The 24,096-nt window shown below is 33.2% G+C and overlaps 2 protein-coding genes across 4 annotated transcripts in view; one reads left to right on the forward strand and one right to left on the reverse strand.

The window, feature by feature from the left end:
- Positions 1-4,911, reverse strand: part of LOC125057118 (phospholipid-transporting ATPase ABCA1) — a 44,412-nt gene extending 39,501 nt beyond the window's left edge. For both annotated transcript variants that reach the window (XM_047660597.1, XM_047660595.1), the window contains exons 1-5: positions 4,257-4,911; positions 3,921-4,177; positions 3,097-3,270; positions 1,817-2,061; positions 293-403 (exon numbers count right to left, since the gene is read on the reverse strand). In XM_047660597.1, the coding sequence (XP_047516553.1) occupies positions 293-403; positions 1,817-2,061; positions 3,097-3,270; positions 3,921-4,177; positions 4,257-4,468 (999 nt within the window). In that variant the 5' untranslated portion in view covers positions 4,469-4,911. The remainder of the gene's footprint in view (positions 1-292; positions 404-1,816; positions 2,062-3,096; positions 3,271-3,920; positions 4,178-4,256) is intronic.
- Positions 4,912-5,814: 903 nt separating this feature from the next.
- Positions 5,815-23,697, forward strand: LOC125057224 (ubiquitin carboxyl-terminal hydrolase 31). Of its 2 annotated transcripts, none has more exons than XM_047660773.1 (14): positions 5,815-6,273; positions 6,354-6,542; positions 7,473-7,607; positions 8,040-8,174; positions 8,833-8,936; positions 9,932-10,052; positions 11,248-11,395; positions 12,578-12,724; positions 15,055-15,239; positions 15,724-15,830; positions 16,642-16,773; positions 20,491-20,586; positions 20,933-21,807; positions 22,288-23,697. In XM_047660773.1, exons 1-14 carry the CDS (start codon positions 5,941-5,943, stop codon positions 22,326-22,328), a joined length of 2,748 nt encoding a protein of 915 aa, XP_047516729.1. In that variant the 5' UTR covers positions 5,815-5,940; the 3' UTR covers positions 22,329-23,697. The 2 variants fall into 2 exon arrangements, with proteins under 2 accessions (XP_047516729.1, XP_047516730.1); XM_047660774.1 differs by having other exon boundaries at positions 22,291-23,697.
- The last annotated feature ends 399 nt before the right edge of the window (positions 23,698-24,096 follow it).

Genomic DNA, 24,096 nt, shown 5'->3' on the forward strand with positions numbered 1-24,096 from the left:
GTTTTTGACTTTGAAGTTTGACAACGGATTACATTTTCGACTTGAAATTTGCTAATCGCAATTTGCAGCAATTAATTTGTAAATTGTATGCTAGGCAGTGTATCAAAATTTACTGTGTTTAAAGAAATAGTTTCGGACCTCTAAACTTAAAACTAACCAATTATGGCTCTGCGTACAACAAAGGTTTTATATAAGTTTCACTTCTTACGTGTGTACACCTAGTACACGCACACATTTTTTTTTTAAAGGATTTTTTGACAAAAGTATAATATAAAATAGATTCCATACATACCTTGAAAAGTATCACCATGAGCACGACGGATATGAGAAGAAACGAGAACTGTTTTATAAACCAAGCGAGCCAGTGAAGCCATGACGGTAGACCCATGATTGTCATGGTTTCCTAAAAACATCTAATTATTTCAGTATCTTGAATGCTTTATTCATATTATAATAACGGCTGAATTTGAACCCCATGTGGAGCCGAGGGCGTGATGCTTATTAGACATCTTCAAATATACTTTTTTTTATGAAAAACTTTACATTCGATATTTTAAAACCTAAACTATCATCCTATATAATCTATTGAAATGTTACAATTTGAGGGCCAAACTGAACAAAAAATTTCGAAAATTTGTTTAAAAAAAACGAGAGATCATAAAAGTAAAGTAAAAATGTTGTTTTGACCCGGCTTGTCATGAGGATTGCCGAACCCAGTCAACTTTGGAGCGCTGTAACAGCGTTTCCAATTAACGAAATTTGTTCTGACATATTTTTTTGATAAAATCAAAAGAAAAAATGTTAAGCAAAATAGGATTTTTTTTTAACTTTTTTACTTATAACTTTTTACTTTTAAAGCGATTTGCTACAAAATATGTATTATGTACTGACAAATTTTTTTGTACGATGGATAGTTTAGGAGATATAGCCAAAAACGTGTTTTCACCCCTTTTTCCAAGATGGCGGCCGGGGGACAAAGGCCCCAACCCCACAAACTTGGGTTTAAGCTTGTATTGTCCCCCCCCCCCCTACATGTCTCATAAATAAAATTGCGTCCTCTATCAAATGTTCAGCCCATGTAACATTTAATTGACTAATACACGGGTCGAATGAGTCACTTTTTGTTACATAATGATTAGAAACAATTAGGTAGTTGGAACAAGGCGTAATATGAACATCAATTGTAGTAATTAAAAATACTGATGTTTACGTTATCGAATGCTATTTCCCATTCCTGTCGATTAAAAACTCGAACACAAATGAGCAATGAGCAATGAGATTATGTACATTTAATCTAATATATAAAATTCTCGTGTCACAGTTTTCGTTGCCATACTCCTCCGAAACGGCTCGACCGATTCTCATGAAATTTTGTGTACTTATTGGGTATGTCCGAGAATCGGACAACATCTATTTTTCATCCCCCTAAATGTTAAGGGTAGTCCACCCCTAAATATTTTCTTTTTATTTTTAGATATTTTTTCTGTTTTTATTTTTTTATAATACAGCATTAAAAAATACATACAACCCCTAATTTTCACCCCTCTGCGATCAACCCCTATTTTTTATTATAGATGATATACATGGCAAAACGACGTTTGCCCGGTCGGCTAGTATTCTATAATAATATAAAAAGTATACCAAGTCTAGAAATTTTACATACTCACTATACGTGGTTTGTACATATTTGTTGCTCATCAGCAATGATATTTTTCTATTGAGATTATGCATATTTAATATTAATGATTATTGCAAAGTAAATCAAGTATATATTTTGATACTCAGTATAGATAATGAAGATTTACGTTCAACTAACCTTCAGCTGCAATTCCTTTTCCGCCGTCACCACTCTTACAGTATTAACAAAAGTGTATGCAAAACAGAGCATAATTATCATAGATATAAATCTCTCCATCGCCACCAATAGATCGTCCTTCCTATACGCATTCTGTGGGAACCTTTGTAAGTATATTTTTGTATTTATCGGTTTCCCAGATTTTTGTTTAATTATTTCTTGGGAAATTGCATGTTGGACTGCTAAGAACATTTCTGGTGAGTAGCCTGTGGATGTTTTTAGAATTTAGTTCCTATTCACAAATATACCTACAGTTTTGATTAACACCATAAAATCGAGTGCTACTACCAATCAATTCGATTAAAAAAAAAAAACTAAACATATTTTATTGCTTTTTAAAGGGAAATCCCATATATTTTATGACACATCCCAAAAACTGAAAACAATTTGTTTCGTAGTAATTAATTACTCTGATAGGCTCATGTTCAACAGTGTATTAAAGATTGAATAACTTAGTAAATCATTTTTATTGTTCGATTACCGTAAACTAAATTGTATTTGAGGTGTCAAAAATTGCTATACTTTGTATTATACCCATGACGATAGTGAATACTTTATAAGAATCTTGGAAAAATATCATGTTTTGTTATAACACAATAAGGTTCGATTCCGGCTAATACAATATTTGTGTCGGGTCAATAGGCATAGACACCGAATCACTCGCCCATTACCAATAGCAATAAAAAAGACGCAAGGTCGCATATCTGTACCCGCCACATTGGCGGTGCTTTTAAAGTTCAAAGGCGCTTTTGACGATATAGTAAAAAAATAGATTTTAATATATAGTCAAAAGAGGCTTCATATCCAAAAAGACGAAATTTAGAAGTGTTTGAATATATAAATTACTTAAGAAAACAGGGGTTGGACTTTAAAATCGGTCGGCCGAATTTGATGATACTGACTATGCAGGAGTCTCGGGGGGACCTTGATTGGAACACCTCCAAGTGATTTTTAAGTAATAATTAATTATAATATATATTATATTAAAATTTAAGTGATAATTAATAAAAATATATATATATAATTTAATAAAAAAGTTTTGTGTTCTACTTTTCTACTGGTTATAAGAGATGTGACATTCTCGGTAAATTAACCGATTGTTCGGTAAATGAATCGGGACTCCTGCATCATCAGTATCATCAAATTCGGGCGACCGATTTTAAAGTCGTTACCGAAAACAGTTTTTGAATATATAAGATAGGATAATGTCGGTAATGTTACGTAATTTTTCACATTTTTACCTGGTGTTTGACCTCCATATATGTCTCCTGGAGCTCTGGGTCCTGGCAGTGGAAACAAAGGAAACAGTAGATTTGTTCTCCAACTCAACCTAAGAGGGTGGTCATACATAGGTGTTCTCATTACAGCTGGAAATCTTAGTGTTAGATCAATATGGTCCGGCCATTTTGTGGCATCTAGAATATGAATATGTCATTCAATAATAGTTTCTAAGTAACACATATTTTTAAATTGCTAATAAAATGTTAGAGTTGATGTTAGAATGAATGTTCTAAATTCACATAGAAAAATATCAGTTCAGACATTAAGCTTAAAGTAAGCTATTAGTGTTCTATCCAAAGCCAAACTGTATCTTGTTTGTGGAAACTTATTATAGAAAGAATTGTACCTTGCTATCAACATTTCAAAATATTTTAAGCTATTTCTTAATTCAATTAGTGTATTGGAACAATATAGTTACATTAAAGAAATATATCATTATCTTGCTGTAAAATATAACTTTAGGTATAATCCTAAATGACTTGTTAGGAATCTTTATAAGTTTAATACATAAAATGAATCATATCACCTAAGATCAGGCCATGTTAAAACCTAATACAATGTAGCAATAAACGGGTTTTACAAGATCCTATAACTACTGAACAAAGATATTGAAATGTATGAAGGATGAATAAACTTAATTAATTTGATTAAATTGAAATATTCTTTACTGATATAAAATTATTAATTTAAGAAAAGTTTTGCATGTTTGGTCATAAATTTGCACTTTAAATAGTAATTATAATAATAGTGTTAAAAATGAACAAAATGAGGTTTATTTACTTACTAGCCATATTATCATTAAACTGGATTCCAACAAGAATTTTATTCATAGCATTAGGTTGGGTTAGGGCTTTTTCTAACTCTTGAGCATCCTTAAAACCTTTAGGCTCTGGTAGCATTCCAGTATCAAAAAATAAAGCCAGAAATCCTAAGTTATCTAATGCAACTGTTGCCATTGCATTCTTAGTTACGTTTCGTATTAATGGATTCTCTGGTGAAAACGCAAGAGTTCCTTCTCGTTTTGCCGATGTTAGATTTCCCCTACGAAAAATATATATGTAATTCAAAATATTTAATTCTGTAGAACACAGCATATAATAATTGCAAAGAAAGAACTTACATGTGTCTGCTGCTCATATTAAAATACGTTGGTAGAAATGGTTGGTATGATTCAGCTGGTTTCGATTGCGGATCAACGAGGCATCGTATTAAAATTAAAAATAACGAAAACACCACTGGCGACGCAATTTCAAAGACAGTCTGCCATTTATGCCTTCTTTGCAAAAGAAAATTTTTCCAAATCAGCAGCTTGAGTTTCTCATACTTCGACATTGTTGTTAGCAAAAAATTGTAGACGATTATTAATAAAAATACCCCGATCAATATTCACCCATATTCCAATAGGAGTACAATTAATATTATTGGGGTGAAGTATAGGTCATACGTTTAAGTTTCATTAAATTCACAACCCCATTCATTATTTGTACATAGAATACAAGCAAGTCGTCCAAAAATATGAAATTTGATTATTTAAGAATTATCATACAGTTTAGAGTTCCATTACCACAATTTTTAATCATTCGTAACAGTATTTACACAAAATAAATTAACGTAATTGGTAATACTTTCACTGTTATTGTAGTAATAATCAATACTGTCGATTAATTATCACACAGCACTTGAAAATATATTAATTACGAATAATTCCGACATCGTACATAACTCGTAACACTAAACCGTAAGTGGCAGCTCGCTTATATCAAGTTTGCAATTAAAAAAAACTGCGGGAACGAGAGTTTGACATTCAGACATAATGAGTGTCACTCACTGACACTTGACAGACATGGGCAAAGAAAATATATAACTGAAACATTTTTTTTTTGGAGTGGCCTGGTACCTAGACCTTTAGGCCAATATAACTGGAACAACCTACAAACAAATTATAAATAGAAATAAGCAAAGATAATAAGAAAAGATAGCTTTATGCCGTACAAGACCAAGATTAGAAATAAAAATAATAATTAATCACAGTAGAGTTATTTTGTGATAGGATAAGATTAATTATTACAATTTGATCATTTTGTCGTTGCCGCCAATGGTGGCATGTTTTGTTTGGATTTCCCTCTATTACTTTTATCTTTGATTTATATGATACTTTATAGTTTTGATTAATAATAAAATTAAAAAATACCCTTAAGTTCTAATGTGACGATAAAAAAGTTTGGAATGTTCCCTGAGTGAGTTCACAAAAATCGCACTTTATGTTATATGTTATAATTAATATTTACATTGTTCAAAACAAAATACAATTTTATTGTAATAATAAAATTCAAGACTTATGCAATATTTTAAAAATATTTACGTTCAAGTCTTTAGTCTAAGTAATTATTATTTCACCAATATTTAAGCATTTCTTTATCATTATATACAAAATGTCCCTGTTATTTAATTTGTTTGTTAATAATGTGATTTAATTTATTTCTATTATGATATGTTATATTTAAGGACCACACTATTGTATTAGGTTAGCATGTATAAGATAGTGATGTGGAGAAAATAAATAAATAAATAAATAGTCACGCCGTAACTAAAACTTTATTGTATGATCCTTGACGCGTATAATGGCAACTACCCAGTATTGATATTACTTCGCTAGTTCTGTCGAAATACTTTAGCTTGGCACCAAAGTGAATTAAAAAGTAATCATGTACCTACCTAGTTAATTAATGTTTTTATCTTTCGTAATTTATAAAGATCATCTTATTGTTAACTAAATGTGAATTTTAGAAGATTTATATTTTAATATGTCTGTTAGTAACTTATCAACAGTGTTAAAATCATGTTCAGAAAGTGAATTGATAAGTGAAGTCTCAGAATCCAATATGACATCAAAACAGGTGGAAGGATCCCGACTTAAACGTACTTTTACCTTGCCTCGCAATCCATTTGGCACTACAAAACCGAGCTCTAGTAAAAATAAAAGCAACGATACTGACAATAAGCCCTCCAGTGCAAATCCTTTGGCCACAACTAATAAAGAAGAGGGTGGCTTAGAAAGGAAGTTATTCAGAAGGCCATCATGGAAGATATTTTTAAACAAAATAGCTCAGCATATGAGTACTGTAAATACTACTGTTGTACGTAGTGTAATTGTTTTATATTATGGTTCATGAATAGTGTAAAATATATAATTATAAGGCTTTTTTTGTGTGTGTAGGTAAAATCTGGTCAAGTGGTTAACAGTGACAGAGTGCCATGCAGTGGAGAGCCGCCCTGGCCGCCTGGTGCTACTCCTGCAGCTACTGGAATAAAAAACCATGGCAACACTTGTTACATGAATGCAGTTCTTCAGTGTCTCTCGCACACAGATGTCATAGCAGAATATTTTGTACTTGACTTTTATAAGGTAAGTTGTAAATAATACTAAGGTATGTTAAAATAAGTTGTAATTGTGGTAATATTATATATCTATTGATTATTTTAGTGCCATGTTAATAAGATGAAAATATTTTATTATGATGATCAAATGTGTGTGTGTTAAGTTGCACAATGATATGTATGTCACAAATAAATGGCATAAGACCATAACTATGTAACTGAAATGGTTGAAAACATCATTAAGTATCACTCATCTAGTCTTTCTTGAGATATTTGAGCTCTTAATTTTATAAGAGGTTTTATAAGTTAAGAAGTAATTAAATATTTAACCATACCAAATATGCCTTGTTGAGTGCTAAGGAGCATGAGCACACTCCAGCGTGTATGCGCCAAAATTGCCAGGAGTGTGCTAGAGCCCCCCAAATTATATCTTGGTATTTTTAGGTATACATGAGTAAAAACCAATGGCAATCAAACGGTTACCATACATTATAATATGTTGTGACGGTAACCTTGTGAGCAATTTAAATCAAGGTTTAAATATATTATATCTAAATAAAACTTGCTTCCTTTGTTATGAACTATGCTGTATTGTCAATATTCAGTACAAAAGATTACATACTTTTAATTACCATTAAAACTTATTTTAAAGTTTTTTCTTAGTTTGTTATAATTTTAAATTCCTTAGTCAAAATTAATGTTATGAGCGAAACTTATTTAAACTAAATTAAACTAAACTTATTCTAGTAACCGAAAAAACTGTTTGAGTTAGTTTATTAAAACATCACCTTGACTACTTGCTTTTAAAGAAAATTGTTAAGAAAATTTATTGCTTCCAGATTTCTGAGTGCAGTTTTAAAAAAAAAACCTTTAACAGGCATATTAATTTACTTGGGTATACTTTATTTGAGAATGGAAAAAACCATTATTAAGTTAAATTTTAATAATAATTTTACAGGTTGATTTGCAAAAAAGGAATAAAATTAACTCAAAAAAGTACGGTACTCGCGGAGAGGTGACTGAGCAATTAGCAGCGTTGCTAAAGGCATTGTGGTCTTGTCATTATATACCTGACATGAGTGTAGCATTTAAGGTATGTATTAAATTATAAAAATATTTTTTTACGACTATGACTTTGCATTGCATAAATTTTCAGTTCATATTTTTAAATATACTTTGAAAAAGAATAAGGTAAAAGACTCATATGTATCTAGAAAAATTTAGGCTGTATATGATAACTGGTTGTTTTTATGGAACATTTTAATTTAAGCATTTGGGGACTCAAAGTATAATAAGAAACATAATCATTTACTTTAATTCTAGATGTTGATTAGTATTAAATGTGTCAAATTGTCTTTCAAAAGTGTTTTGAAAACTGTGTGTGTAATGAGAAACTATAATCTAATATTACTCATATTTATATTTTGATTTCGGCAACCACTATGGATAATAAGATTATAATCCTTTGACCATTCCAAAATAACAAACACATATCTACTTTTAAAATGTATCCATAATTTTCCAGGCTGCCGTTGAAAGACACGGTACTCAATATCGAGGAAATAGTCAACATGATGCGCAAGAATTTCTCTTTTGGCTCCTTGATAAAGTTCATGAAGACTTGAATACAGCAACCAAGAAAAAATATAAGACTATCAAAGTAAGTTACAAAAGTTGTGTCAGCCCCACAGCTCAACGGCAAGAGATATAGGAAAGCATCTGAGATTTCAAAGGAAACAAAATGTATGAATGATTAATATTAATTAGCTATTGTGTGTAAATGAATTATAATAATATTTTATATAACAGAAACACTTTCATACATGTAAGTTTATTGCGGGATAAATGTAGTCTTACCATTTCCTGGTTTCTATAGCAAAATTCATCATAAAAATTCCTGCTAGTCCGTAAAATTTTGCATTTATAATTTTACTTTACTAGTGATAAGAAGATCTTATCTTCTAGAGATGATTATAAAATTATCAGAAAAAAGAGTTTATATGATTGTCTGCTCATGCTTCCACTTCCGGGATATGTAACTTCATGTCCAAAAAAATGTACACTTCAGAACATCGTTATAATAAAAAAAAACAGGCAAGTTTTCAGTTTAAATTTACTACCACTTACCAAATTAAGTACGTAGAGCTGATAAGAAGAACTATCAAGAACTCGCCTTTTGATCTCTAAGTTTTTGGTTTATAAATAAAAAACGGCAACCCTACTAAAGAACAATTAGTTAATTTAAGTGAAATATTTCTTATATTTTCTATTGTGTTCCTAATTTGAACCTTAAGTATCTGTAATAAATATGATTTTAGAATACGGTCGGGAAGTCAGATGAGGTAGTGGCAGCGGAAACGTTGGCTAATCACGCACGTCGGAACAGTTCCTTTGTACAAGCAGTTTTCCAAGCCCAGTACAGGTAATATTCGCTTTCATAGTTTGTATACTGAATTTTATTAATAATAAACACATTGTTGCTATTTAAACTGATGTTAGTTCTCACACTAGGGACATCCTATTGTTACGTACGACTACGAGGTATGACTATGATACGCTTTCATCTTTTCTATCACTTAAACAATATCAACCAATAAAGAGCAATACTTAAAAAAAAAAAAATTAGTTTCGTTAAAAAATTACTTTTTTTTAGACTAATTAATACACAAGTGTTGATCAAATGAATAAGAATATCTCATTGAATTAAATATAAAAATCCTTATAAGTCCGCTTTTAAGTCGTTTAATAGATAAAGCGGTATGTAATAATAAAGTTTAAAAATATGTATAGACATTATACATTTTCAATTTACAAATTTTGATCAAGGTAAATGGTACCACGATATGTCCGAATTGCGGCATTATAGAGGCTTTTAGAAACGTTACAAATAAAAATGTGAGAGCTATTAGTCACGTGACAGCTTCAATACAAATCCAATTCAGCACGTATTCTGCAAAACAAGTTCTGTCTAGGGCTCATCGTTATTTAAAAGCATAGATTTTATCGCGGGCTTTGAGCGCGGCGACCGAATCAAGAAATTCCGTAACGAAAAAACCTAACACACGATGACGTAATATAGGTGCGGCCAATACGCGTTAGAGCGGGAAAGAACGCATACTGTGTATTCACATCTCTCTGACGAGATCGGTGCAGCCGGTGTGCGTTTGAGTGAGACAGACTATATAGGCGAGTTAGTCTGAGTCTGGTAGAGTGGTAGATTGAATTAATTTATCAAAGAAAAAAACTTGAATTAATATCAAGGAAAAAAAATACTGCATAAATAAATAATTATAATTGCATAAGTTGAAAAAAAATTATGCAATAGCTTTACCGCGGCAGTCTCCGAGTGCTACACGTTTTTTTTTTTAAATATGGCAATAGTTTTCATCGTTATTTACTTTATTAAAATAATTTCAGGTCTGCATTGACGTGTGCGAAATGCGAGCGAACTTCATGCACCTTCGATCCGTTTCACTGCGTCAGTGTACAACTTCCGACGCGACCCGTCACCGTACAGCCCTCACCTCTGCCTGTTAATGTACGTATTTATAAATCTGTACTGTGTTAATAAATGTTTCTTTGTCACAAGGCCTAATGTTCTTATTCAAACTGTTAGTTAAATACAGAATATTAACATTCGTTCCTTATTGGGAATAACCCAAGGTTCAAAATGAACAGAATTTTTCAAATTTTATCTGTAACCTAGGAATTAAGACGCCTCTTATTTGAATTTTTCGCGAATACAACAATGAACGCTACTTATAGAACTTGATATATTGGGTATCGGTATTCGGTGGGCTGATTAATTTAAAAAAAAAATTTGGCTCCTATATAAGCCGCAGTAGACAAATGAGTATTTGATAATGTGGAAAAACAAGGATGTGACATTCTGCATAAAAAATCGATTTTTTATTAATCGATTATTTTTTTGGCATGAAAAATCGATTAATAAATAATCGATTTTTCTTAAAAAAATAATCGTTTTTTCTTAAGAAAATAATCGATTTTTTTTTATTAATCGATTTTTTCCTAATTTTTGAATTAATTTCAAAATAAACACCTTAAATATTTTATTTTTCATGGTTTTTTAATTAAAATAAACAATAGAAATTATAAACACAAATTAAAGTTTAATAATAATCAAAATCAACTTATTCTCGTTTTGATAGATTTTAGGTGAAATTTGATAAATGCTGAGTGTATACTTTTTCAGTAGCACATTGCAGTATTTTTGTTGTCTTTTTAATTGTATGTAGTCTTGTGCTGCTGAATAACTTTTTTTTTACTTTTAAATTTTAGTGTTCCATTCAAACTTGAGTTTTTGTAAAATTAACTGGTTTTATCATCCTTTCGATGTTTTACAATAAAACATCAATGCATCGAGTATATCAATACATCTTCAAATAATCGGATTCAATGTATCGCATCGTTGTATATCGAATATCCCTAATAGTTCGAGGTCCGGGTTATAAAAGACCAGACATAATGTCGGGAGGTGGCAGATGAAAAATCGACTATGATTGATTTTCAATTAAAAAAATAATCGATTATTACAAATATAAAATTCGCGTAAAAAATCGATTTTTTTAATAATAGATTATTTTTTCACAACCCTAGGAAAAACCAAAAAAGGTTTTATCGCCACTGATTTATTTTTCTTTATTCCGTTCATAAAATATTTTCCTTCACTATACATCTCTGCCTCTTTAAAAATATTTTTTTGACGTCAACAGGTTGTTTATGTGAACCAACAACCAAGGCAAGTGCGTATCGGAGTAGAACTTGCGCCCACCGCTACAATGGACGAGTTAAGAACTTCGTTGCACGGGGACACCGGTATTGACAGAGAGCACATCATACTGGCTGAGATTAATGAGACTGGTAAGCCATTTTACCCGGCAATAGGGGCATGGGACAGATTTTTGACACATGTTCACAAGTTGTCTGCTCAGGTACTGTTATAAAAGAGCCTCGTACTCTGACTATTATTTTCTGTTAAGTCAGCGTTTCCTACAGATATCAGACTATAAGAAATTTGTTGGCTGAGTCATAATATTACTTTATATAATCTCATTCGGTAATATTCTAATTATGAAATGAAATACAGACTTCTATTGGCATATTTTATTTATACTTCTTTAAGAAAATTAAAAAAATAAAGCATTATTCTCCGAACAAAAACAATGCTTTAAAACAATTTTTTAATTATTAAAGTACAATGTGTCCCGACCAAGAGGTTTCAATTCAATTAAAGTAAACATTATCTGTGGTGAGCGCGCTGGTTTCAAGCCAATAGACCAATAACAGACTTTTGTTTCTTTTATATTGCATTTTATTTAATGTACCTATAGCCCTGAGATTAAATAAAGTAGTGTCAACTGTGGGCAACTGTATGAAAAAACTACACTCATGTTTTAATACCCTCTATTATATGAAAGTTGCATAAACTACTATTTTCTTATATCTTATTGTAGCGATAACTACATAGTGAACATACTGCGTCATACCCTGAAAAGAATACCGAAGTTATTCCGGTCGGTAACGGTATATACAACTTTTCAACCTTAGCCTGACTTAGTCCTAATTCTGATCGGTCGAGAATCCTCCTCTTAGGTCATCTTTTCTTTATATAATTAAAGTTCAGTTGTATCCTTGTATTTATTTTGTTTAATCCTAACCAAACTTAGAAGTCTACATAATAACAATTTTGATTTGAAACAACTGATTTGAGGTTCAGCTCACAATGCTACGAAATACATTATATATATATAAAATCCTCGAAAAATTGTGGATATATCTCAAAAACTACTGAACCGACTTTGATGAAAGTTAGACCGATTTCGAAGTTGAAATGTACTGTAAAGGATCTCGATATGACTTAGTATCCGAGAAATTTGAGGCCAAACATATATCACTTATGAAAATTAAAATACCTACTACTAATACTATTTAAATATCTAATTGCAACAATATCTCCTAATTTTTTGAACTCAGTTTTTATTCTCTTGTAATTTAAATTTTTAGTATACACATGTACACAGTTAAATTTAACGTTATTTCCAGGATGGTGTAACGCTCGCAGTGGTTGGGAAGTGGCGGGAATTGACTTCGGAGCCCTTTACTGTATGGAGGCCCCACCACTCTTGCAAACCCCAACTACTCCATATCTTCTCATACTTTGGGTCAATTTATTGGAAGGCGAACGATTTGGTATGTATTACAATAATTATATTTGACAGGCGAACATTTGTATAAGAATTTAATCGTCGAATAGGTCGGTTATCGAAAGCTGGCGCGTTCACAGTACTCACACTAACGCAATTTCACTATACAGTATGTTTAAAAAGATGACTTTTTTTTTTATATATTTTAGTCTACTCTGGTTTTTGTAAGGTTGGGTGGGTTGTAAATAAATAAAAATGTGTCAAATACATATGAATATTATGTGCATACGAGGGTGGATCCAAAAGTTCTAAGCCCGACCAAGAACGTAAAATAGTAGTTTGTGTAAATATTTTTTCATTTTTCGACATAAGCTCAACACACTTCACTCTTACTTCACTAAAAATTCTTTCAATACTCTTAGAAACACCAGTCGCATCTTATGTCAAATTAAAAATTAAATTTTTTCATTAAACTGTTTTTATTAAGTTGCTTAAAATAATTAAAAACATTGTACACCATTTCACGAGATTGTCCTGGTAATGTTTAGACGCAATATATTTCATAAGACATTTTTTTCAAAATATTCTAACCTCCAACCAAATAAGTAAACAATCAAAAACAAAATAATAATAAGAAAAAAGAACAACATGTACAGTAAAGATCAACATAAACAGTAGCAAAAGCAAATCAATAACTGTCTCTTTTACCTATACTCATAAGCTTGACCGAGCGCGAGAGAGACGGACAGTCTTTTCATGATGCATATTCGAACCTCGCGCTTATACAGAGACACTACACAACTACACAAGCACAAAGTGTTGTAGCCGCCAGCTTTAGATAACATACCAATATAATCAATATTTCTTGAGCAGATTTTACAGATATGAACAATTCTTAAAGTTTATAATTTTTGTGAATATCGTAATTTCATAGTTTTCGAAGTAGAGCTTGTTTTACAATTATCGAAATTGTAATATATACTTGTTTATTATTAGTTATTCTGAAGAAGTACTAAAAATCGCTAGCAAATGTTTACTTCATTTAGCCTCACCACTTACTGTTTACCAGTGACATTTCTTATAATATTATTTTTATATAAATTTCTCGAGAATTGCTCTTAATTAAATTTAGAGCTAAGAATGTGAAATGGAATGTTATGTGATGTGGCTGAGTAAATGTTTTTTTCTTAGGCTATGTTCACAAGTAACGCGCCATAACGCGCGTCAACGCGCGATCAAATTTGAAGAGAGTTCAGATGATGAGCGCTAATGCGCGTTGCCAGAGTACTCGTCAGTCTAGTTCGGTAGAACGTAGAAAATGGACGTGGAAGAGGCTATTATTTTGTGGTTATATTATAAAGAAAAATATACAAAAAGAAAACGTACACATTGGGTTCATCCAATTTTGAAAAATAGACCCAGTTTGTTATAAATATAATTACGAAAATTAACAAAATTACATGCGATCGCGATGAAAGCGCGCGCTCATCTGAACAGCAAACGGACATTACATTAATATCAAAGCGCGCGTCAACGCGCGATCACCTGCGTCTAGAGACTTTTTCTCTGAGCGCCGCGTTAACGCGCGCTCATGTGAACAGTTGTATGAAAATACCACAATGTCTAGTCGCGCGATTGGAAACGCGCGTCAAGTTTTTGCCATATGAACCTAGCCTAATACTGTCGTGCAAGTAGGTAGGTTAAATCCTGTAACTATCATAACGTTACGTCACGTGTTCTATTTTAGTATTTTAGTTACTAGTACTATTTTACATATAATATGTATGACTACATATATGTAAAATAGAACTTTATGTCTTTTAAATAAAACTCATACAAATTGGCATTGCGAGATTTTTGAAATAACTTTTGTTGGATTTAGAAGGAATAATTATTTGAAACGTGTAATGACGTTTATGTTCTGTGGTGCCATTTCGTGTAACCTTATATTTGCGATGAATAAAAGCCATGTTTTTTATAGATAAACATATCTAAATGAATTCGTAAATAAATGATATTTTCCTTGTGACGTCATAATTAAAGGGTTTCGTGGTATAACATTAAAATCTAACTGATATGAAAGTAAATGGCGATAGCAAATATAGTGATTCAAGTGGATCAGAATAAAACATGGATTTTTAGTTCACTTTAGTTTTTTTTTATGGCTCTGGCACGGTTTGTGCATTAGCCAGCGTCAAGTATAAGATTTGTATAATTCGTGCTTGCCTTAGAGATTCGACCGTGTCCTCCATGTACGGTTTAAGCACTTGCCCGGTACCGCACAACCCTCCCAAAGGCCGAGAATACTTTAGTTTTATATATCCATAAAGATATCGGATGTGTTTGTCATTTGTGTAATGCATAAGCGTATTTCAGGTTCCCCATACGCAATGCAAGTTCCTCGCGAGATTTCATATGAAGATCTTCAAAAGCTAATGTTGAAGGAGATGTGCCAAGTGGTAGCTGAACGGGTGCTGGAGACGGCCCAAGGCACTGATATCTTCAAGGCCAGAATTGCAGAAGCCCACCGGCCAAGGGACCCGGCGTATTTGTTGCCTGAGGTAATGTATTTGGATAATGTATGGTAGAATTTGTATTAGAGGTTTTCCTGCTAAATATATATGCGCAAACTTTTACAAACCACGTGATGATGAACTAACGTGTCTATGGTTGTTTTTTTTTGACGCAAAATATTTGCAACGTGCCGAGAGTTATATCCAAAATCCGATTTTTTTGAGTTTCAATTGTTGGACATACCACGTTCAAACATACCTTTCTATAACATCATGTACTACATGTAGTTTAAATTAACAAACAAAATTTAAATTAAAAAAAAAAATCTGTTAAATTACCTTATACCTTTTATCTCAGTTAAACGCAATATCCAATATTCCCTTTTTGCCCTTTAATATTGTGTTAAATGTTAAAATCTTACAAAAATGTTTTTCCAAATAAAATCCAGATATATTCCAGTATGAACGGACTATATATAACTTGTAAAAATTGTTAGACCACATAAAGTTTAGTATATTTATGACTTAACAGTTGCCACACCCACTGTTTGCGCTGGACGTGGAACAGGCACTTTGCGCTCATGACAAGTACCCGCATTTGAGGCTGGAACTACTATGGGAACCCGTACATAGAGACAGGTATTTAACCACCTAAGTTAAGATACGTACTAAAAGTCAAATAAATATCTTATTAATAATATATTTATGGAGAAAATCGTTAGTTTATAGTTAATTATGCAACTGATACAATTTGGATGTGATAACACAACGCGAGTGTTTTAATAATAGATTATCTCAATGTTTGGGATTAATAAAATATCGGCGTTTGCCAGCAACGCCCTAGCGGGCCTTGTGGCAATGTGAGTGTCCATGGGCGGCGGTATAATTTAAATAAAATGATATAAAACAAAATGTCGATAGGATAAAATGTATATTGCTCTAAAACCGGCGCAGGATTAGTTAAAATTCATGTGTCATTGGCTAAAAATAATAATCAAAACTTCTTGGTGATACAAACTTTGTTAATTGACTAGTGGCCAGTTGTACCATATAGCTCTGTCATTTTTTTTTTAAATTTCGATATCCTATTTTTTTAAGACGACATTTTGGAATAAGGTTTTTTAATTTCCGAACCAATTCTACTTTGGGTCCTTCAAGAAAAGAGCGTATCAATTCATAAAAGGCCGGCAACGCACTTGCGAGCCCTCTGGCATTAAGTGTCCATTAGCAGCAGTATCACTTAACGTCAGATGAGCCTTCTGCCCGATTGCCCCCTTTTCTATAAAAACAAAAAAATCGTTTAGCATTCAAATAGCTTTGGTAGAATGCTTGCTTGCCAGGATTATGACTTGCGTTCAGAATAACGAATTTATTATGTAAATCAAATGTTTGTACCGTTTTTAAAGCAGTTCTGTAGTAGAATAATTTTAAGTAATTGTTTTAATCGTAGTATAATACGCGAGTGGGGTGAAGCGTGTGAGGTGCACGTGTCGGCTGCGGGCGCGGCCGCTCCTTTAACGTTACACGCCTGTCTTGCTCATTACACGAGGGCGGAACATCTCGCCCAGGAGGATGCTTGGAGGTAATCTACTGAGTTCTAAATCTATAGATAATAATCTAGCTATAGATAATAAATGGTTAAAAAGTATACAGGTAATACTTGACTTGACTCGATTATGGGTATCGAATGAGCGGAGAGTTTATTGCCAGTCCTTGTTCTTCCTACGCACTTGATTTGAGAACTGGCAGTAAATGTAAAATTGGAAGTATTTATCATTTAATATGTATTTCTTTATTGACGTTCATAAGCGTACAATTTGAATCGAAAAATATTAACTTTAGGAAGAGTTGGGACGTCTAATACTACAGTGTTTTTGTTATAATAATATATATTTTGAATATTTCTGAAGGTTTAAAGATTTTTTTCTATTTTGCTAACGAAAACTGATAAATTAATATGATTAGAAATCAAATTACTTTTACTCCTCTCTTTTGCTGTCTTATAAACCTCTATGTCGTAATTAAGGGACGTTTCTAGAATGTTAATCACACTTAAAACTAGTCTCAAGAGCTGTCGAAACATTTTTATGTAAGAAGTTTGTCATGTTTGACAGCGCTCTAAATCTTTACTTAATCCTTTTCTTTAAGATTTAAACCAATGTATTATTGTTTAACGTTCTCTATGTTGCTTGCCCATTTCATATCCTTCTTATCGACCGCATTTCCCTTCACCGCAAGCAATAACTTCACATAATAAATTCCTTAGTTCATGCCAGGGATCGAATACCGAATATTTTTTGTCATCGCAGGCACAGCAACTAGGCGAAAAGCTTACAATTTCGTAAAAATAGACTTTTTGGGTCTAAGGCAAGCCTGTTTCTTCACGATGTTATGCTTCACCATTGAACGAATGTTAAATGCGCATATTGAAAGACAGTCCATTGGCATACTCCCGGGGATCGAAACTACGACCTCAGGGATAAGAGTCGCACGCTGAAACCACTACGCCAATACGAGGAGTACATACATACATAAATAAGGTCGATTAATATTTCTCCTCATGCAGTTAACTGGTTCTCTAACTACCTTATTGGGCGCCGACAGTGCATTAAGACAAGCGATTGCATGTCTCAGTGGAGTTTGATTGAATCTGGCGTTCCGCAAGGTGGCGTACTTTCTCCTCTTCTTTTTGCTATTTATATTAACTCCTTAACTTTCCGTCTTTCAACCAATTTTCATTTATACGCCGATGATCTTCAAATCTACGTTCAATCAAGTCTCGATGATCTCCCACAAGCCATACAATCTACTAACTATGAGCTGGCAAAACTAGTTGGCTGGAGTAATAACTTCGGTCTACTAATCAATCCCAACAAGAGCAAAGTAATAATTATTGGCAGCCCTTATTTCACGACGAGAATTGATTGGGCCAGAGTACCTCCTGTACATATCGACGGTGTGACTTTAAATATCAGCCGTACAGTAAAAAATTTGGGGGTTTTAATTGATCAAAATTTATCCTGGGAGCAGCATGTTAAAGAAGTTAGCCGCAAATTGTATGGTGCCTCCAGTATCCTTCGACGTCTTAGTAATTTTCTTCCCTTTAGCACTAAAACCTCACTGGCTAAATCTCTCCTCCTGCCATTACTGGACTACGCCGATTCTTGCTCTTCCGATCTAAACGAGGAATTGCTAAATAAACTGGATCGTCTCCAAAATTTCTGTATCCGATTTATATTCGGTCTAAGAAAGTACGACCATATCTCTGCGTTCCGTAAACGGCTAGGCTGGTTACCCATTCGTCAGCGACGCGATGCTCATCTCCTATATTCCATTCTGTTCAACCCTAAAACTCCTTCCTATCTCAAAAATGATTTCAAATTTTTGGGATCGCATAACTATAGCTTACGCTCTTCCGAAAACTATATCCTTGAAATCCCGTGTCATAACTCCTCCTTTCTTGGCGAATCCTTTAAGGTCTCTGCAGTTAAGCTATGGAACTCACTTCCAGTCCCTATTCGCTTAGCTCCTTCTCTATCTTCCTTTAAATCTCTTCTTTACAAACATTACCTGTCCACATTGTATCCCTAACTTTAATAATAGGTACCTACCAACTGTCGTGAGACTGATCTTAATTTAGGAAATTAAAAATGATTCATGTGCACTTTTTATTATTATTATTATTAGGTTTTTTTTCATGTATACTTTATTAGTTTAGTTTGTTTTTTGTTCCTGATAAGTTTCTTTTTCTAAACAACTAAATGTAATACATGTATTTTTGCACTTCTTGCCTTTCTTATGTAATTTAATACTTTTTTTCTCACAGTGGTTGCCTGGAAGAGATCGCTCGAAAGCGATAAGGCCGCCAGTTGCTCTCCTTTTTATTTAATTTTGTCAATTGTACTATATTAATGTATATGCAACGAAGTGTTAATAAATAAATAAACAAATTATAAATCAGTGGCGCTAGAACCTCTTTAGGTCTTGTCCTCAGATTTCTGAATCGGTTTTATGATAATTTTTCAATGTAATAGGCAAGTAGGTGATCAGCGTCATGTGCCTGACACACGCCGTCGACTTTTTAAGTCTAAGGCAAGCCGGTTTCCTCACGATGTTTTTCCTTCACCGTTCGAACGAATGTTAAATGCGCACATAGAAAGAAACTCTATTGGTGAACAGCCGGGGATCGAACTTACGACCTCAGTGATGAGAGTAGCACGCCACTAGGCCCACACTGCTCAAATACATACCTCTCGATAAATTATAATTGCCTAATTTATTACTCTCGATTTGGTTTCTAAAAAATCCTGTTATCAAGACAGAGAGTTCTAATTAAAAATGCTAATGAAATACACATAACAACCTTCAATTTTAATGTCGTAATCAAAGCTAGGTCTAGACTGAATTGTGATTGTATTAGATACATTTTATATAGCTATACCTTACATGGTCTGAGCTAGACCAACGCGTTATGAAATTGGAACGCGCGTAACCATTTACACTTTACGTTTCTAGCATTTTATATGGATAGGTGTTGCTTTTGAGTTATTTAAATTGTTTCATATTAATATAGAGGTAGTAATTAGTATAAGTATGATAGGATTTTTAATTATTCGACTCTTAATATGGTGTAGTCAGGACTTCATGCGGACCAAATAAATATAACGATTGGTTTTTAATAATGTTTAATTCAAATTAATAAAATTTATTTAAGCAGAAAATTAGAAAACTAGCCTGGTTTTTTTTATTACAAATATTCAGCTTACCTCTGTTTAAGGACAGAGAGCGTTCAAGTATTACGTAACGAATTTTGGGAGGGGGGTCCTTTTGTAAAACGTTACGATGCGGGGCGGGGATTGAGTTACGCATTATTGTTAATATTTTTTTCGATTTTCCAGTACTGTACCCCACATGAAGGTAACTGTAACTCGTAAATGTAACTCTTTAGGTATAAAGAATCACTGGGTGGTCACGAAACGTTTTACTATTGGGTACAGAAAAACGTTACGGCGCGTTACGGGGGGGGAGGATTCTAATAATCTCCAAAAATTGCGTGACGTAATACTTGAACGCTCACTAATCTGTCCTTTGATTTTCTATACCATTCTTAAAACATGTAAAATACTAAAATGACAATGGTAAGAGAAGAAAGGGAAAGATGATGCTACCTTCATCCTCAGTCCTAGGGATACAGGAACAAGGGAAGGCGATTGAGGTGTTGGGAGGAAGACATAAGAAGGTTACCCCGGGTAGAATGTTATGCAATAGACAGTACATTAATAATTGACAAATATTCTAGGTGTCCTCAATGCCAAAGATACATGCCGGTTGTCAAGACGCTCGGACTTTGGTCTCTTCCTGATATCCTTGTTATACATTTGAAAAGATTTCGACAGTAAGTATAGATTCTTAACAATATGTGTATATAAGAACTAAAAACCAAGTTAAGTTAATTAAATATATAGCTTATTATTTTAGTGCGTATCTATTTAAAATCAGTTACGTAGAATTAGTCTTAATGTTATTCATTTCTATACGTGCTATTTATAGGGGAATTTAAAATACTCCTAAAATAAATAGTTAAAATATTTAATAAAAACAAAGTTGTGTCTTTGTTAAGAACAGTTTATTATATTCAAGATCCTTCTCTTTGCTTAAAGCAAAGATTAGCATATTCGATAGGTTAGCAATGTAGATGAAATACTAAGGGTATACTAGTGTGTATTTACTTTTTGTTATAGACAGGCTAAGGGTCGGACCAGCACGAAATTAACAACAATGGTAGAGTTTCCCCTAAACGACTTCGATATGACCCCGCACTTGGTCCGAAAAAATACAACAGGTGCCGAATCACCTGGTAACTCTCGATCTCCAAGGCGGAGACTCTCCAAGACAATCCAAAATCCACAAGACAACATTTACGATCTCTATGCCATATGTTACCATCATGGAGACGACTTAGAAACGGGCCATTACACGGCAGCTTGCAAGAACCCATACGACAACCACTGGTACAAGTTTGACGACTCCCGAGTGACGGCCGTGGATGATGAAAACGCATACAGCGAACTCGTCAACAACTCCGCTTACATGCTCTTCTATAGGCGGAAGAAGCAGAACGTCATTCACTCCTGTTCCACAGAAGATAAGGAGCATTGGGCGCTGCGCATGCCCAGGTACAAACCGATCGAGACGCTCAACGAAGTGTCCGAAATAGAGAAGAACGAATCGGACGTAGAAGAGAAGAGCGTAGACACGTCTACGACCAGTTCACCCGCGAAGCCAGTGATACAGTCGCCGACGCTTCAACGGCCGCTTATAGTGGAAGCGAACGATAGCGATTACGAAAACGAACAAACGGAGACGTATATACACAAGGACGTGCACGTTAATCCTAAAATGACGCCCGTGGATTCGCGAAGACCAAAGTCTGTGGATATCCCTTCTAGGCCAAGTGTGTCCCCGTCGAATAATAGAAGCTTCGACAATTCCCCCTTAGTCGCGAGTATAAATGAGGTGGAATATCCGACAACGGAAGACCTCATGTTGTCTATGTTCCAAGAGTCGAAATATATTGTACCGAGGCATCATATCAACGGGGAATCTCATAGAACAGGTTGGTGATAATAAATGATTCTTAATTTAAATAATAAATATTAAATGATTCTTGAATCTTGATTAAATTTAAAAAAAATATTTGAATAACGTGTTGATTATTTACAACTTTTTTTAAATGTAACAGCGGGCAAACGGGTATGAAGCTCACCTGATCTTAAGTGATACCGCCGCCCATGGACACTCACATTGCCAGAAGGCTCGCAAGTGCATTGCCGGCCTATTAAGAATTGCTACGCTCTTTTATGCTACCCTAAGTCGAATTGGTTCGAAATTAAAGAAGAAGATTATGTCGTCTTTTTTTAGTAGGTTTTCTTTAAATTACATTTTTAGAAAGTAAAATTATAAAAAATTATGAAAATTTAATCAGCGACCATGTTCACTCTATTTTCTATAAACTGAAGATTAACTATCATGTATTTTCAAACTGTTTAAGTTTATTTCTACATATTAATGTATTATTATTAAATTATGTTTTTACCAGAAAAGCCATCTGTATGGAAAACCAGAATATCGACGTGAGAGCAGTTGAGCAGATGCCATTCACAAATTAGTTTACATTTGGCCTTAGATCTGGTAACTTGTAGTTGACATTGACGCCACAATTCGCTTTAAACCATAGATATATAATGGACTAAGAACACTTGATAATAAGCGATTTTTAACTGTAAGGAATTTGAGTTTTATGCTATAACTGATAAAGCTTGCATTTGCTGTTGGCACACAAGGCAGCTATGGCGTATATCGTAAAATTCAGTGGTGCTAATTCTGATTAATTCTGATCTAGTAAAACATGGTATTACCTTTTTTTAAGTTCATATTTTTTTGTAAGTATTTTACTATGCGAGATTAACGGCCTTTTAAAGCGTGGACTGAAGTTAGTGATTGTTCTCTTTATATGATAAATAAATCGTAGACATTGTAGCAAACGCGATATTTTAATTCTCGTTTTATAATAAGGACATATACAGAACTAGTATGAAGACTTGCTTCTTATTAATTTATCCTACTGTTCAGTCTATTATTATATCTATGGGGAACCAAGACAGTCGGCTTGTGGATCAAAAGACGTTGTACGCGGTATTTATAATCAATAAATTAGGGTTGCCAATCGCGATAATAATTTTTGACACCGATGGGTTACCTAACCATGGCAATCCTGCACGACTGAAATGTGAAAAGTTGTAAACTCATTACTGAGTACGAGCTTCCTCAAGTCATTTCAAATAAGGTGTATTTAAAATTGTATCTCGAGCCTAATCATTGTATATTGCTTAGCTGCATACACGGTATTAGATATGCTACAAGTCGTAGTTTTTATAGATAAAAGTTTGTCACAAGGCCTATAAGAATAGCCAATAATATAGAACTTAGGGATTAATTCACAGGAGAAAAGACTTTTTCTTGCTTCCAAAATTCATTTTAGACATTTATAATTGAGTTTAGTAATATAAAAATATATTAATGAAATTATTCTGATTTACGTACGTTACGTAGACTCTCGCTTGAATGTGATTTGGCTAACGCTGTTGACCAATCACAGACGTTAACCGATGGTTAGCATTTTTTTAATTGAATTGCGAACACTGAAATCCAGACGAGTCAATACCTCAATACAGTGTATGCAGCCTATAGATGTATAATATAAACAGCATAAACTTGTAATTACTTTAGGTAATACTGTGCCTTCGTTCTAGAGAAGTTGTGATTTTTAAATATTTAACACCTCAATCGAAGATTAGACATTGATAAGCTATTTGCAGAAACAATGTATATACTGTGGCCTTTATAGTTTTGGTATTGGATTATGTAATCTTTGTGATCTTGAATGGAATTGGCACTTGAATCGGTACATAAGTTATCTAACTTATAGGTTATCTACCTACAATATGTTTCTACTATATGTTTCTATGTTTATATGTTTCTACTATATTATTTTAATCCACAGTGCAATGCTTTATCAGGCCATTTAAAAGTCTACAAACTTGGCCCACAATTTGACTATAAAGCATTGTATTGTTATAACCTATATTAGGGCATCCTCAAAATCGTATCAAATTGGTTTTACTTTGTGTCACATGTTATCGATATACACTATAGTTTTCGTTTACTCGAAACTTCTCACGTCCGTAATGGTCATATGAACATCGCATCGCTAATTTCGTTCAAGACTACGATTATAAGATTGGTTCATGATTTTGTATATTCGAAACGCAGGAAAATGTGTGAAATGTGATTTTTTAATATAAATTTTATTAAAAATTGATTTTTATAAAAGACAATCGAGTTA

This window comes from Pieris napi, chromosome 16, assembly GCF_905475465.1.
Source record: "Pieris napi chromosome 16, ilPieNapi1.2, whole genome shotgun sequence".
NCBI classification, from domain to species: Eukaryota; Metazoa; Arthropoda; class Insecta; order Lepidoptera; family Pieridae; genus Pieris; species Pieris napi.

Excerpts from the sequence above, each read along its gene's own strand:
- LOC125057224 (XM_047660773.1), top strand. The coding sequence starts at position 5,941 with ATGTCTGTTAGTAACTTATCAACAGTGTTAAAATCATGTTCAGAAAGT. Across the intron at positions 8,175-8,832 it reads AAAAATATAAGACTATCAAA|AATACGGTCGGGAAGTCAGA; the intron begins GTAAGTTACAAA and ends ATATGATTTTAG. Across the intron at positions 16,774-20,490 it reads GCCCAGGAGGATGCTTGGAG|GTGTCCTCAATGCCAAAGAT; the intron begins GTAATCTACTGA and ends CAAATATTCTAG.